Below are 15,912 nucleotides of genomic sequence, written 5' to 3'. Positions count from 1 at the left end.
TTATAAACCAATTGCAGCATATCATCTTACTCCAGCATGGATTTGGGCAGGAGTTTTCTCACCACCTTTTTGGGTTAGATACTTGCCTTTCCTTACCTCTAAGCAACCTGTCCAAAATTTATGTGAATCCTACAGGATTAATAATTTCACAATAACCCCCCCACACCTTTTCACCAGACAAAACTCAGTTGGAGACTAACCACCTTTCCCCAAAATTTTGAAAAATGTGGATGACTTCTCAAACAAGATTTTTCCAGGAACGGTGGGAGTTACGTAGGTGGAGGTTAAATGTAAAGTGAGAGGCAAAGTGGAATTTTCACCACAACCACAACATCTGGGGTGGGGATATATAAGCCTTCTCTAACTAGCTGTGATCATGACAGAAGTTGCCCACGGTGATATGGTCGTAGGTGAAGTGTTTGAAAGACTGAACATGTCATGTTGCTTAACAGATTGCCCAGGAGCCAAAAGCAGGGTTGACGTGTCAAATTCTACTCTCTTACCTTGGCCTTGGAGTGCAGGAAGGACTTGGGGAAAATGTGGAAAGGCAGGTGAGATGTCAGGAGCCTGGGTGTAGGAGATTTCAAGGCAACCTCTAGGCCTGGAACACTCTCAATCCAAGGTGACCGTTCCCACACTGGTAAACTCTGAACCCAGGAGGGGTCCCCATCACGCCAGATTAAGCCCAGCATCTCCTGCATCCAATGGGTACCTAGAAGAAAGTCAGGTAGTCTTCCCAACCGCTCTTGATTCTGCAATAAACACATTTGCTTTATCTTGTTCTCTCTCCTCTTCGATGTTATTTTGGACTCACAGCTGTCCATGGAGCGCAGGTCAATTCTGTGTCCAGGGCAGCTGTTTACCAGCTCCATCTGGTACGCAGGCTGAGACCCTACCTGCCTGCGGACTGTCTCGCCAGAGTGGTGCATGCTCTGGTTATCTCTCGCTTGGACTGCTGCAATGGGCTCTATGTGGGGCTACCTTTGAAGGTGACCCGGAAACTACAACTAATCCAGAATGTGGCAGCTAGATGGGTGACTGGGAGCAGCCGCTGAGACCATATAACACCAGTCTTGAAAGACCTACATTGGCTCCCAGTATTTTCCCAAGCACAATTCAAAGTGTTGGTGCTGACCTTTAAAGCCCTAAACGGCCTCGGTCCAGTATACCTGAAGGAGAGTCTCCACCCCCATCGTTCTACCCGGACACTGAGGTCCAGCGCTGAGGGCCTTCTGGTGGTTCTCTCACTGCGAGAAGCCAAGTTACAGGGAACCAGGCATAGGGCCTTCTTGGTAGTGGCACCTGCCCTGTGGAACGCCCTCCCACCAGATGTCAACGAGAACAACAACTACCAGACTGTTAGAAAACATCTGAAGGCAGCCCTGTTTAGGCAAGCTTTTAATCTTTGATGGATTACTGTATTTTAGTATTTTGTTGGAAACCGCCCAGAGTGGCTGGGGAAGCCTAGCCAGGGGCATAAATATTGCACAAGCTGTTAGGAAAAAGCAGTAATGCAAAAGCCAGCTGCAGGTGGCTGGAATGCAAAACAGGATGTTGATGTCTGCAACTGTACTAGTGGAGAAAGGGGGCAGTCCATTCTCTGTACTGAGCAACGGATGTTAGCTCAGAGTGTCATCTGACCTGTACTGGAAGTACAGGGGTGGAGTTGAGACTCTACTGCCGGAGTCTGGAGGGTACAGACACGTTTTCTCTGTACTGCTGAATGACAGGAATAAAGACATGTAAATAGGACTCCTGTCTGTCTTTCTTCCCCTCCCTGGGGGAGTGCAGGGAGGGAGAAGGAGGAGGGTGTGTTCTTCTCACGTTTGAGGAGGATCGCCGATTTACGACCTTGCCTGCCGGGAGACGCAGACGGGAAGGTATACAAGTATCTCAGTCGGTTGCCCGGGGGGGGGGGTAGTTACCTCTGACTGCGAGCTGAGATACTGACACAAGCAGGAATCCAAAAATTCATGACATGGTGAATCAAATTGAACCATTTTGATGACGGTGTAGCAGGTAAGAATGTTATCAGTGTGACTAATCTATAACAGACATATCACTTAGCTTTCTATATAAAGAAACAACATTCAGAGATGAATATCCTGAAATACAATTGCTTTTGACATGAACAAATCATTCGAGAAAACAGAAGTTTTAAAAATGCCTGTTGCAGCTACAGCCCTACAATTCCCTTCCCACCAAGCCCACCATGCAGCTGAGCCCCTCGTGCCACACCACAGCTCCTCTTGAAGTCCTCCTCTGGCTGGTTTGACAGCAGCATTGGTTTGCCCTCTGACCAAGCCACTGCCGCCGCCACCACTTCCTGTCACATTACCTGTGCTAGGTTGGAAGCCAAGCAAATGATCAACTCACTCCTGTAGGAGGAAGACCCCTGGAATCTCCCTATTAAACTACAGCTGATAAGCCTTATTCCAGTGATCCAGCTATTCCAGTACTGAGGACCCTGACAGGCAACAGATATTCCACAAGAGGGTTGTACTGAGCCTAAGATTCCTTAACTGACCTTCCGTTTGAGGGCAAATGCCGCCTGATTCTGCATTTTGTGATAAGAACTTGGTCTGCTTAGTCAGGAATCCAGACAGCTTTGTACCTCAGTGGGTGGGGCAGGGGGCAGAGAGATGTGGGGAGAGAAAATGGGAGATAAAGGAATTGATTAAAGTTGGCTGTGAAAAAAGAAGTCCACGGCGAATAGGGGACAGTGCAAACTAAACTGTAGTCCATTACCAGATTACTGGTCAGTTTTAGTTGGGTTATCTGATGGTTTCTGAAATTATCGCAAAAATTTAGGATGAGTTGGGACTCCTCCCCCCCCCCAGCATCATTCTCTTAAGCAAGAGTGTATATTTCTGATTATTTTATAGATCAGCTACAGTAGAAATACAACATATATCATGCAGGCTATCTGCTTAGGAGTCTGGTGTTTTAAATCACAAGTTTAAGATGCATTTGTGCATGGTGTTGCTGCTGGAATGGAATGATACAAAAAGCCTGTAGTCATAGCAGGACCATGATCATTGGTTTTAAATGAAACTATTTTATTTCTAAATTATCAAAAAAAGAGTGTGCCTTAACATACAAAGCCTGTAGGAGATGTAAAGCATAAAAGGGATGCAGGGAGAGATTAGCTATTTTATTGTTTAACATTTCTAAAATACGACATCATCATCTTTGAAACACCATTTACTCCAGCATTTAAAATTACCTAAGTGCACCACTAACCTGACTTGGGGTAAGTAACATTCACTATATCATCATCCAACATTTGGAATTCATTTTCAACATAGCGGAGTGTTTCCTCTGAGTAGTAGTCCACTACAGGCAAACTCATTCCCTTGTATGTGAAACAAGGCATGGTTGACACTAAAAAACTGTAAAGATAATACTATTTTTATTATTTATTGAATTTGTAAACCCCCCTTCATCCAAAGATCACAGTGCGGTTCCCAACACAAAAATAAAATCTGAGAATACAAAATGCGCAATAAAGCAAAAACAAAGCAATAACCCTCTCCCACAAACACATCATTATTATTCATTAAGATATATCTATCAAGATGTATGAGAGAGTGAGTTTTGATGCCATATCCTTAGGGACCTTCAAGTAGTCACTGTTTTGGGGCCGAACTGTGGACATAGCTGTGTCATCAACCACAATGATTCAGATCTCTGGGACACATGGAAACAAACCCTAACAAATTCAGTCATTTGTAGACCTAATAGTGGGTTTTCAAATCCCATGAAATCAACAGGGCAAATTCCTCACACTATTTGCTTGCATAATTTGCTCAAATCATTTACTTCCATTCAAAAATAAGCCACGATCACATCACTAGGATTGGGACTTCTGTGCATAAACAGAGCAAAACTTGATTCAGACAATAAGGAGTGGGGTGTAGTAAAACAGCCACAACTGCCCAAAGCAGAACACTCTTCCCTCCACACGCACAAGTAAATGCCTGTGGAATTAACTCCCGCACCATGCTCATGGGATCAAGAATTTAAATGCCTATTTCCCCAAAGCCCCAAACGCAGCAAAAATCTGCATTAACTTATGGTCCTGTTACATTCCAAGAGCCTGAGAATTTGCATCAGGACCCCCAGAGAATAAGTGTAAAAAATGAGGGCTTTTATGAACTAAAGAGGTATACATTTGGCTCTATGGGACTTGGAGGTTCTGAGTAACCATAAACCTTTGGAACAACCCCCCTCCTTTTATAGCCCCCAACCCAACTTAGAATTCAGCTTCTACCATACTTACAACCACTGGCTGCTTCTGATCTTCCCTTCTTCTGGTCTCTTCCTTTCCCTTGCTCTGCCAGCAGAATGCCATGCGAGATGAACTTGCTGCTCAGGGTACTGTTTGATACACAGTTTCTGATTCACAACTTTTCATTCTGTCCTGTGAAACATTCCCAGATAAGCTTTTGTCTTAGCAAAGCAAACATAAGGGGGGGGGGGACCTAGGCCTTTGGCCGATTGAACATTATATGGCCTTTTAAATGTGTTTGTGGGAGGGGAGGTACAGTGGTGCCTCGCAAGACGAAAATAATCCGTTCTGTGATTCTCTTCGTCTAGCGGTTTTTTCGTCTTGCGAAGCAAGCCCATTGAAGGATTAGCGGATTAGCACTATTAGCGCTATTAGCGGCTTTTAGCGGCTTATCTGCTGATCGGATCAGCTGATAAGCGGCTTAGCGGCTTAGAAAAAGGGGGGGAAGGGGGAAAAACCAGCAGGAACTCGCAAGACATTGTCGTCTTGCGAAGCAAGCCCATAGGAAATTCGTTTTGCGAAGCACCTCCAAAACGGAAAACTCTTTCGTCTAGCGAGTTTTCCGTCTTGCGAGGCATTCGTCTTGCGGGGCACCACTGTATTGGTTTGTTTCTGCTTTATGATGTGTTCTGTGTTCTCTTTTTGTATTTCTGTGCTGTGAAACACACACACACCCCGGTGATATTCGGATTTAGGGCAATATATAAATTGAATGAAGAATAAAATATAAAGTTGTTACTGGACCAGTGTTGAAGTGTAACTGAGGTGTTAGAAGTGTAACTGTGTTCGACTGTTTTGGATTATGTGTGTTTAACGTCTTTGCTAACTTGTGTTATTTTCCAACTGGGAAGCTATTATTCTGTTGCTTGTTTGTACATGGTGGGGGGTAGACAGGTGTCTTGTTCTTGAAGAGAGGTAGTGTTGTAAAGTTGGGGGGTTCCAGGCCAGCTTCTTGGTAATGGCCCTAAATACAGGTTGTTAGTTTAATAAAAGTTTTCTGCAGGAGGGCAGATGGGAAGACAAAAGCCAGAGTCCGTGAGAGCTAGCTGGGCCAGAAGCAGGCAGAAGCCAGAGAGTGAGAGCCATGCTTGATTTCTGCTTGAATCAAAGGCTGCGCATGATGGCCTGGGAATCTGATTCAGAGGCTGAACCGGAGGAATCCCAGCCTGCACAGGAGTCCCCGCCTCCAGGGCCGGCTGAGCCGGGGCAGGGCCTTGAAACTGAAGCGCCTGCACCTGTGCCGGTTCCTCAGGAGCAGACACCATATGAATCCACTCTGGCTCCGGAGGTGGTTGAGGACCCATTGCCTACAGGTGCGCCTCTCCCAGCCCTGTCAGGGGAAGGTGAGCCTCCCCCTGGGTCCAGTAACCCTCCAGCTTCTCCTGAGCTGCAGAGGCTCAGGTCAGAGAGGCGGAGGGAACTGGGTTCTCTCAGGAGGAGTGCTCGCCTTAAGGCCAGGAGAGGCGGGTCACCTGTGGACTGGGACCGCCCCTGGCCTCAGAGAAGATAAAGGCCAGTCAGCCCAGTCCCAGGTTGCGGGAGCAACATCTTTGGAAACCTGTTTCTGCCGGCACCCAGACCTGTTCTTCCAGAGTTCCCGACCTTGCCCGGCTTCTCGCTTTGGACCCTGCTTCGCCCTTGGTGGACAGTCTCCAGACCCTCGACCCAGGACCGGTCTCTGACCACGCCTCACGGTAACCTCCCCCTGGGACCAGCACACTGCGACTATGGTGCAATATGCACAATGATACTCATTTGTGCCTGTTGGATTACTGGGGGAGACAAAGTAAGATGAATTACTGCCTCAATATCATCTATCTGTGGGTGCTCCTTTTCTCAATAGATCATTACACACTTGCCAAATCTATTAGAAAGATCAAACACTTCATTGGTCTGATGCATCCATTAAGCAGAATACTCATTTTCTATACTTTTGCAAGCCAAAAAATAATAATAATTAAGCACTGCTATGCCATCCTGCAAAAAAGGTTTCTAAAATAGTTCACGGCGCTGGCATAAATGAATCTGCCATAACGCAATTTGTTGCAAAACGTAGCAAGTCACAAAATGTTCCAGCCAGCTTTCAAACAATTGGAACAGAAGGCATTGGAACTGGAAATTTCCAAACAGTTGGAGGTAACTTTAGGGCCACCAAGCAACACTTTGAACTACAGTGGTACCTGAGGTTAAGTACTTAATTGGTTCCAGAAGTCCGTTCTTAACCTGAAGCGTTCTTAACCTGAAGCAGACTTTCCCATTGAAAGTAATGGAAAGTGGATTGATCCGTCCCAGACGATGAAAAACACCCCCTAAAACAGCAATTTAACATGAATTTTGCTGTCTAATGAGACCATTGATCCATAAAATGAAGGCAATAATCAATGTACTGTACTATAAAATAAATAAGACAGTATTTTAGATGGAAAAAAATTAACATTTTCTTTTTTCTTACGTACACTGATGATAGTCAGTTTGGATGGGGGGCTTTTATCCATTTCTGCAGTCACACAATCAATCAGTACCTGAACTGGGTTCCACACAGCCACAAAAACAAGTCACAAAAATGAAGTCACAAGCCACAGTCACAAAAGCGAAGTCACAAGTCAGTCCCATAAAATGAAGAACAAGTCACAGTCAAAAAACCGAAAACAAACAAACAAACCAAAACGCAATTTTTTTTTAGCAAAAACAAAACCTCCAAATCTTACTTCTGTGTTGCATGGGTGCTTGGGACTCAACAGCTGGCAGACTCAACAGGAAGCCTCTGATTAGCTGCCAGGGACTCAATTAACAAACAAAACACACCAAAACAGGAACAAGATGGTGAAAAGCGACTCCTAAAACAGTACTTTTACATGAATTTTACTATCTAACGAGGCCATTGATCCATAAAATGAAATCAATAAAACAATACAAAATGAAAATATGTTCTTTTTCTTACCTGTGCTGATGTTTGGATGGGGACTCAGGGTCCTCTTCCACAATCACAATCGGCTTGGCTCCCAGCATTCGCAGAGCCTCCGCAGGTCCCACGGATGTTGGGGCTTGGCTCCAGGCAGCGGCAAGGCCTCCTAGAGCTCGGAAAACTTACTTCCGGGTTACAATCGTTGGTAACCCGAAAAAAGGTAACTTGAAGCGTTCGTTACCCGAGGTACCACTGTATCAGCAATAGCAATAAAACCCACCAAACAATACCCCAAACCAAGAGTCTGTTCAGCAACCTCAGCTTGTGTAGCTGGAGTCAGCCAGGACCCCAGGCCTGGTGGAAAAAAGCTAGCAGAGCAGGGAGCGGGTCTACCACGACTCACAGCAGTGCAGGTGCGAAGAAATTTTGCCCCTTCAGATGTTGCTGAACCACAACTCCCTTCAGCCCCAGCAAGCATCACCATTTGCCAGGGATGTAGTTCAACATCTGGAGGGCCAGAGGTTCCCTTATACCTGCTCTGCATACTATTACTCTCCTTCCAGCATGTCCACAGCAATGTTAGGACTTGAAGCAATATCTTTCTGGCCTCTTATCAGGCAGATATTGGGTGATGGTGTTTTAATGTTGTAGATTTGTTAGGGGGTGGTGTACAGAGATTGTTAAGTTGTGGGTGAACATATCAGACGACACAGCGATTCTTCAAACAGCTCTTGTTTATTCACAGGCCAGAACAAAACTGAACTGAAGGGTTCAGCCAGCCTGCTTATATAGAGCTCCACAACCACGCAACTGTAGCAACTTTCTGTAACTATCCAGTCACTGAACGTCACTTTCAATCCCTTATTTGCATATGTGGACCTGAGTGAAAACTATCTACAGTATCCCCCTGCTGGCCCAGGGTGAGAACTTCAGTACATAACAGAGATAATACTGTGTTAATATATTTCTTTGCTGCATGGATTGATAGGTATACATGTGTGTATGCGTGCTTGGTGGGCTGGGGTTAGAAAGCTAACAGTGCAAGTAGATAAATAGGTACCACTGTGGCGGGAAGGTAAAGGGCATTTCTGTGCACTCTGGTTTCCATCACAGTGTTCCGTTGCACCAGAAGTGGTTTAGTCATGCTGGCCACATGACCTGGAAAGTTGTCTGTGGACAAACACTGGCTCCCCTGGCCTGAAAGCGAGATGAGCGCCCCAACCCCATAGTCATCATTGACTGGACTTACCTGTCCAGGGGTCCTTTACCTTTACCTTTTAAGCAGTGTTCTGCTCCCATGATCTGACTGTGCTGCCATCCAGTTGTTAGAATGCTCCTTGAAGATATAAATACATTTGGGACACATAATCCCTTAACATGGGATATGGCTTCTAAGTGTTACTGCTGTGAATCTTCTGGGTCTTTTCACATTGCTGATTTTATATATTCTTTCAGAGAAGAGAACATGTCTGAAACCATAAATGAAAAGCTGGAAAACTACCGAATGGCTCCGTTTGACAGCCGGTTCCCCAATCAAAACCAAACCCGGAACTGCTGGCAGAATTATCTTGGTGAGTATAATTTATTTGTGTGAATTTTTTGCATCCTTGGGTGAGTAATGAGAAACTAGGACTATTCATCATCTGACATCTGAGTTGCCAGAGAAGTATAAAAAATGTAGTTGTCCTATTGTACCATGTCTGAACTTCCAAACTGTTGACTTTCACTATTGCAGGCAAGGTCCATAGTGTACTGTGCAAGTCTTCCTAAAAGTTTCAGGCTGCAGCACTTCTAGATCTGTGCATAAAATGAGGCAGTAAGTGGAAACAATAGGAAAATGCAACAGGTCAGACCATAATATTATCACTATAATATCCTTATTACGAGAATGTGCAAGTGTTATGTATTCTTTTTTGTAAGTTGATCTGGGTAGTTTCTATAGTAGAGGAGGAAAGAAAGATTAAATAACAATAAAATAAGCAGAGATAGGCAAAAATAATGTCTGATGCCACCTTGTGCAGAATACATCAACAGAGTCTTGCGAACAGTTTGGGATTTAAAAAGCTGTCCCCTGGGCTCTGTACTAGAGGAGCTGCAGTGGTCGTCTTCATAAGTCTGAAACATTTCTCTCTCCACAGATTTCCACCGCTGTGAGAAAGCCATGAATGCCAAGGGAGGAGACCCTTATGTCTGTCAGTGGTACAAAAGAGTGTACATGTCCCTTTGCCCCGTTTCTTGGGTATGTGAATGGAACTGAACAGGGTTAAGGAATGTGTATGTGAAAGAGAAATAGGTGTCAGGGTAAAGGATGGGCTTGATGGGTGGTGTTTGGCACATTTCAGTGCTCTGTTATTTGACTGGAGGGGAGGTTCTGTGGACCATGGGCTGTGCTGAGTGAAGCCTCAGAGATGCAATAGACAGGTGCTTAATGTATGTCAGAAAACTTCAATCTGCTCAAAATGATAACCACTAAAACCTATTATTTTGCATAAAATTAATAATGTGAGACTGATGTGTTCCTATATTTTTAGCTGCATGTAGCAAAAGAACAAGGAGGATATGTATTGGTAAGTGATTGGTAATAAAAGAACATAACTGGAACTACTACTATTTTCATTGTTTTTCCTTGGGGACCTTTTCATGGACAAATTGCAAGGTCAAAATTTTATTAAATATGAGGATAAGCTAGATAGCTATGCAGGAAACATAAATATCACCTTGTGAACATTGCAACATTTTGCAGGCAACTCCCACAAAACCCACAAAAGAAGACTATTATAATCTATAGTTATGAGGATTAGAAATGTAATTTTCTACAAAGAAAGCTGCAGAATTCCATGTGCAGGAGGAGATCTGTAGTCTTAGTCACTTTGCCTCTTAGCCCAGAAGATATGACTAATCAAAGAAGCCTATTGGTCTTTTGCAGGACACTAGGTGGGATGAGTGCATAGAAGAGGGGACTTTTCCTGGCAAGATCTGATTGTCTTGCCCCTGCCAGTTGCTCCCTTTCTCATGACACTGCTGTGCTGCTGAGGTCCCCCCACCGAAATGCGGTGACTGAAGGATAGTCTGTGTTACAGCTAAAATCTGGGTGCGGGGTTACTCTGCCACCCAGCTCATCGGACTAAGTCCGTGGGTCCCTGCGGAAGAAAATGAGCTCAGCCGGACGCAGGAGCAAACTGCAGAAGATCCAAGTTTATTGCACAACAGGTTCAAGGCGAGATTGAACAGAGAGAAAGGGGTGACATGAACTTTTGAAATTTCCCTCCATATCCCAGAATACAGTGCAAAATACATCCCAGTTACATCATGAATGCATTAAGAGGTTGGGTTACACAGATTAACATATGGAGGAGGGAGGGGGGAATATGCAGAGAGCTGGATGGAGGAGGGAGGGAGGAATATGCAGAGAGCTGGATGGAGGAGGGAGGGAGGAATATGCAGAGAGCTGGATGTATGCGCAGATAAGCACATCCTGAGAAGACAATGGTCCATGTTTGCATAGTCTGTCACCTGGCTTGGCAGATGGAAATAAATGGATATATTGTAGTGAAGAAGACATGCCCCCCCCTTCCGTATCAGTCCCCCATTCGGAGATAGATTTGCATTAAAGTTCTGTAAGAACTTGCAAATCTTTTCTCCGCACCCTAAATCTCGGTGAATGGGATGTGTGGCTTTATGCAAACCTGAAAGGGACTTGCAAGCCATGCCTCTTACGGTCATTTGCAAGTATAGCAGTGCAGGTAGCTGCATATAGGGTATTATATAAAAGAACACCTCTTGTATTTTGTTGCTAAATTACTTGTGGCATTCTAACACTTTGGGAGAGCCCATTTACTCAATAGTGTTCTATGCTTTACACCTAGCAGGAAGGTCCACTAATGACTGAAAAATGCAGTTGGTGTTTTGTCCTTCGCCATTTTTGTGTATTTCTCAGGTGTCAAGCTAGCTCTTCTGTGGTCTCACACTGACATAGTGCTACAGCAACACATCCTGTCTGTTGAATCCCCTCAGGGCTTTCAATTTACCATGTCGCCTGGCATTCACCATAGCTGGCACAGGTTTGGGCATCTCGTGAGGGAGAGGTCTTCGCCTTGGCCTTTAGCTATGGGATTTTATTATAGGCTGTGGTCTCGCACTTATGGGAAGTTGCTCACTTGCACTTAAAGGACCAAAAAGGTAATTGCAGCCTGGATACACTTGCCCAATTCAAACTGAGTCCAATTTGAATTTATCTTGCCCCATGGTTCTCAAGTCTTCAAACCAATCTGTTAAAAGAAAACCATTCTTAAAAGGGGCACTTTGTCCAAATAAGTCAATTTAACTCTATAAGGGATCATTCCTGCCAAACCAAAGCATATGCACTTTCATGTACCTGGTGTTTTATGGATCCAGAAGCTTGTCCTTGGCAAAATGAGGTTTAACACATTTTAAAATGGATAGGGAAAGTTGGCAGAGTGCCAGGTGGAACAATGAAATGTGGTTATAAATTGATCTAAACATTGGACTACACAATAGTGTGAGCTATTAGAAAGTATAAAATGCACAAGAATTCTCCATTGGTGTGTAAGCAATAAGACATTAAACATAAAAACAATTACACACAAAAATTGCCCCCCTTTGTGGAAATCACACTGTCAGACACATTTCAACATTCTTGCATAATACCACATAATACAAAACAAGCAATAAGACATTAAACATAAAAACAATTACACACAAAAATTGCCCCCCTTTGTGGAAATCACACTGTCAGACACATTTCAACATTCTTACATAATACCACATAATACAAAACAAACTAATTAAATATCAGTTACATATCTTGACACAATTGTGATCTTTTATGAATGTATCTTTTGAATCCTGGAGCACAGTCTTAAGGTTCAAAAGTGAGAAAATGTCCTTGCAATTCAACTCCTCCCCTTTGCCATGAGGGGTTGTTGCTGCTTTTCATCATTGCACATCTGTAGAAGTGATATCCTGTAAGGGGCAGGGTTTTTGGGGACTTAAACACACAGTTAGACAAGGAAGGGGCAAAAGGCAAAAAGGATGTCCTTGAGTTTTCCGTGGGAAGCTGCAGATAATTAAAAATCTTAGCACATTAAGCATTTTATTTATTTCAATATTATTATCACATTTCCACATAATTACTGTTATTATCTGCTAAGTTTGTTTGCTTTCCTTCACTTAGTTTTTGTTGTTGTTGTTCTTTTCATATTATAAAATAAAATTACTCCACATGTATAGAAAGAGAACTGTAAAAAATACAAAGGTTAAAAAATACAAAAGAAAGCAAAAAATTAGATTACCAGTCAGATGAAAACAAACTTGACACAAGGACATCAGATTTAGAAAAGAATTATTATTAAATATATTATCAAAACCACGCAGATTACTACTAGACTGAAAAAAATGGGAAAACAATGGGGGGGAACTTTAAATTCACCATGTGCTATCTGATAAAAGAACTTCATGAAACTGACTTTCAACATGTGATGAACATGTCCCCAAAGTAGAACACACAGACACAAAATGACCTATGAGGAACCAAAAATAAATAAATGCTAAGACACGCAATTAATAAGAAACTTGAAGTAACCTGAAGTAATCTGTTTTGGCATTTTAACATCCCAAATGATGTGACAACATCAGCTGTAATGTTAATAGCGGAATACTGGGAAATGAGTTAATACCAAGAAAAATGAATGGCAATTTAAAGTTGTGCAGGTACCTTGCACTAGCCAAAATGACAGAATTAATAAGAAATGCTCAGGCAAAAAGGTAAACAAATACCATTCCACAAACAATGTTTGGTTGTGCTTCGATTAATTTCATATATATAATGGAAGAACTGATAAAACGAACTTAATAAACGAAAACAGATTATTTGTAACCTAAAAAAATGTCAAAGCCACAAAGAGATAGAAGGAAATCAACTAATATAGCAGGGATTCAGACTTGTTTTGCTGAACAGAAAGAAAGTGACTGTTTGGCTTTAAGGGAAGAAAGACAAAAGGAAAACAAATGCAATTACTTTTTATAGAGTATTTAAATCACTGTTTGCATCCCCTCATTATCATTTTTGCTGTGGGAGAAAAGAAAGGACACTCTGTTAAAAGGGGAAAATTATTTCATGTGAGAGGTCTGTCAGGAAATGCTGTTCCTAAAATGCATAGGCATATACACACACATACCAAAAAAAACTTATAAAATTTAAATTCCATTGGGAGGCGAACCTTTTGTCTTACGTAGCCCCTGGAGCAAGACATTAAGGGTGATTTCCCTCAATGGTTCCAAGTTTTACATAAGGAAATTTGTATAGGTTTCACACTCTCCAAACCTTCTCTCCCCCTCCTCCTTTCTCTCTCCCTTTTGTTGTAAGCTGATCTAGCCTCTGTTCATGTGCAGAGTTCATGTCTCAGCAAACCTTTTATACCATTGAAAATGTTGCATCTTTTGGCTCAATTAGAATAAGGAAGGGAAAGGTAAGGAGTAGATTTAAAAAATAGGGTTAGATTTTAAAACAAAAAGAGAAACTCAGCAATTTAAGTATTTACCAAAGCTAGCAATTTCAGCCCAAGCAAAAGGGACTGCTTCCTTTATGTACAGGAAAGGGCTATCATTATTGGTCATTTTATCTGGTCATTCGCGGAACAATCAACCGCTCTCTTATTTATGAGTAAAAATGGCCAGTCAGAATTCATAGGATTTTTTTAACATTGTCAGTCATTTCAGCCTTACCATTTGCAAACAAATTTTACTGCCCTTTTATTTACAGGATGGATGGTCAAGGCTAATTCTACTTGATTATTCATTTGTATGTGCTTAAACTTTGAGTAGACTTTTAAGTCTGATTTTTGTAAATAATAGACAAAATGATAAACACTGTAATCACTTAAATGCCTGATATCACCAGTTCTGCTTCAAACATCATGGCTTCACCACACAGCCACAAATTGGGAGAGTTGAAAGGGACCCTGGGGTCATCTAGTCCAACCCTAAAATACAGGGTTCATAGCAAGATTTGTACTACCAGAAACACACACATACTTATGTACACAGACACAACTGGGGAAGAGATCACAAGCCATGCGCCTATCATGTACTAAGGAAGAGGAAAATAAAAGTACCCAACTAGTTTGAGTGAGAGTTTACTTCCTTAGACTAAAGAGTGAAAGTTCCTAGATAAATTATCTTTAAAGACTGAAGTGAACATTTTTCCTAAGATAGGGAGAGGATCTCTTATAAAGCATAGTTTAAACAGCCATAGATTTGATTTAAAAGGAATACAAGAGTGAACAATTTTCCTGAACTTGCAGAGGAATAGTAAGCCTAATCTATGCCCCCCCACCTTTGCAGTTTCCTTTAAAGGAAGCTTACTCGGGAGTAAATTTACCTGGCACAGAATAAGAAGGAGAAGGGAAAAAAACCTGAAAGAGACAGAATGAAACAAGGGGGGGGGGGCATTTTCTAAGAAAAGAGGCCAGGACGTCTTATAGAGACTGATATCAGGAGCCTTACAATAACTCTTCTGTCCAACCAAATCAAAGTTAAAACTGGACTCACATAATTTTCTTAGAAGGAACACCATACTTTCATAGGCATATGCTTAATGAAGTACATACACTGCATTTTAGCTTGAGAGAGCAGTTGGCTCAACTAGGCTTTTGCAGCAGAAACATTAGGTTATCAGCACCTTCCAAAATAAGACTGTAGACTCACAATCTCAAAAGTTGGGGCAAAGCAAGAGGTGGGGTAAACATTTGCACACTTCATTCTCATCTTCTCTTATTTAGGACTGCTAAGACCCAGCATGGCTTCCTTAGATTTAAATTTTGAAGCAAGCTTGCAGTTTAAACTATGCACACTTAAGAAAGGCAGTCTGCCAGAGACAGAAGGAACAGACAACACACATAACAGACAACATGTAAACATACATATTCTCATATATGTATTAACAGACAACACACATAACAGACAACATGTAAACAACGCTTGGTTGACTGGGTACCCCTTTATAGATGCATGCGTTGCTGTTGTTGCTTTTTGTTGCTTTTTCCTCTTTTGGGGGGTGTGTGTCTGGGATAGAGAAGGGGGAAAGAGAGGGGTTGATTAGGATTGGTATGTCTAGGGGTTTAGTATGCTTAGTACAGGGACGTATAGTAAAGAGGAGAAGGGGCTTCTAGTTGCCTGGCAACTTCCTTAGTGGGTTTTAGAGAGCTCTAGCTATCCGGTTCCTTGCGTTCCCTTTCCTATTTCCTTATTTCCTATTTCCTTATTTCCTTATTTCCTTATTTCCTTATTTCCTTATTTCCTATAACCTGGGGTCTCTTTCCACTCTGCCGGTCCTGCCCAATTCCTCATGGGCTATCCCTCCTGGCAACCTCCTACCTATCGTCACATCTCAGGAAAAGGGGCCCTACTGGACGCCCGCGCCATGCGGTGCCAGATCGGGTGGTCCCTGGATAGAATTTCGAACAGAAAATCCCCCTTGCTTTTGGAAGCGGGCTCACGCACGATACACGTGTTACGTGGCACCGACCAGTGCGGCTGGGATTGGGATAGAAAGCCAGACCCCTTCCTGCCCCCTCCGTAAGGGTGCTCGGGAAGTTCGGAAGAAGAACTCCAGCCCCTTGCTTTCAACTGAGATGCCCGTTGCGGAGAGTCGGCTGTCTTTCCAAGCCGGGTCTCACCGTCTTACTTTCGGGCTCCC

At 42.9% G+C, this 15,912-nt stretch overlaps 2 protein-coding genes across 4 annotated transcripts in view; one reads left to right on the top strand and one right to left on the bottom strand.

Annotated features, from left to right (window-relative positions):
- The window catches only part of LOC308592266 (sulfotransferase 2B1-like), a 30,333-nt gene that overhangs the window by 2,809 nt on the left and 11,612 nt on the right, over positions 1-15,912 (bottom strand). Inside the window, exons 1-3 of one of the 3 annotated variants that reach the window (XM_081203592.1) lie at positions 4,283-4,441; positions 3,244-3,392; positions 504-712 (exon numbers count right to left, since the gene is read on the bottom strand). In XM_081203592.1, the coding sequence (XP_081059718.1) occupies positions 504-712; positions 3,244-3,376 (342 nt within the window). In that variant the 5' untranslated portion in view covers positions 3,377-3,392; positions 4,283-4,441. Of the gene's footprint in view, positions 1-503; positions 713-2,527; positions 3,077-3,243; positions 3,393-4,282; positions 4,442-15,912 lie in introns of those variants that run through there. The other 2 variants (XM_081203593.1, XM_081203595.1) reach the window with 2 other exon arrangements.
- LOC308592281 (cytochrome c oxidase subunit 6B1-like) lies at positions 8,631-10,268 on the top strand. The gene is made up of 3 exons (XM_081203635.1): positions 8,631-8,767; positions 9,335-9,435; positions 10,123-10,268. The coding sequence occupies exons 1-3, from the start codon at positions 8,662-8,664 to the stop codon at positions 10,174-10,176; spliced, it is 261 nt and encodes an 86-aa protein (XP_081059761.1). The 5' UTR covers positions 8,631-8,661; the 3' UTR covers positions 10,177-10,268.

Source organism: Podarcis bocagei (genome assembly GCF_964188305.1).
Source record: "Podarcis bocagei genome assembly, chromosome: 7".
Lineage (NCBI taxonomy): Eukaryota > Metazoa > Chordata > Lepidosauria > Squamata > Lacertidae > Podarcis > Podarcis bocagei.
This window is presented reverse-complemented; position numbering and strand designations above follow the sequence as displayed.

What these genes read in the sequence shown, in the direction of transcription:
- LOC308592281 (XM_081203635.1), top strand. Translation starts at nt 8,662, where the DNA reads ATGTCTGAAACCATAAATGAAAAGCTGGAAAACTACCGAATGGCTCCG. An exon ending in CTGCTGGCAGAATTATCTTG is followed by an intron (nt 8,768 to 9,334) that starts GTGAGTATAATT and finishes CTCTCTCCACAG; the next exon opens with ATTTCCACCGCTGTGAGAAA. An exon ending in CCCTTTGCCCCGTTTCTTGG is followed by an intron (nt 9,436 to 10,122) that starts GTATGTGAATGG and finishes GGTCTTTTGCAG; the next exon opens with GACACTAGGTGGGATGAGTG.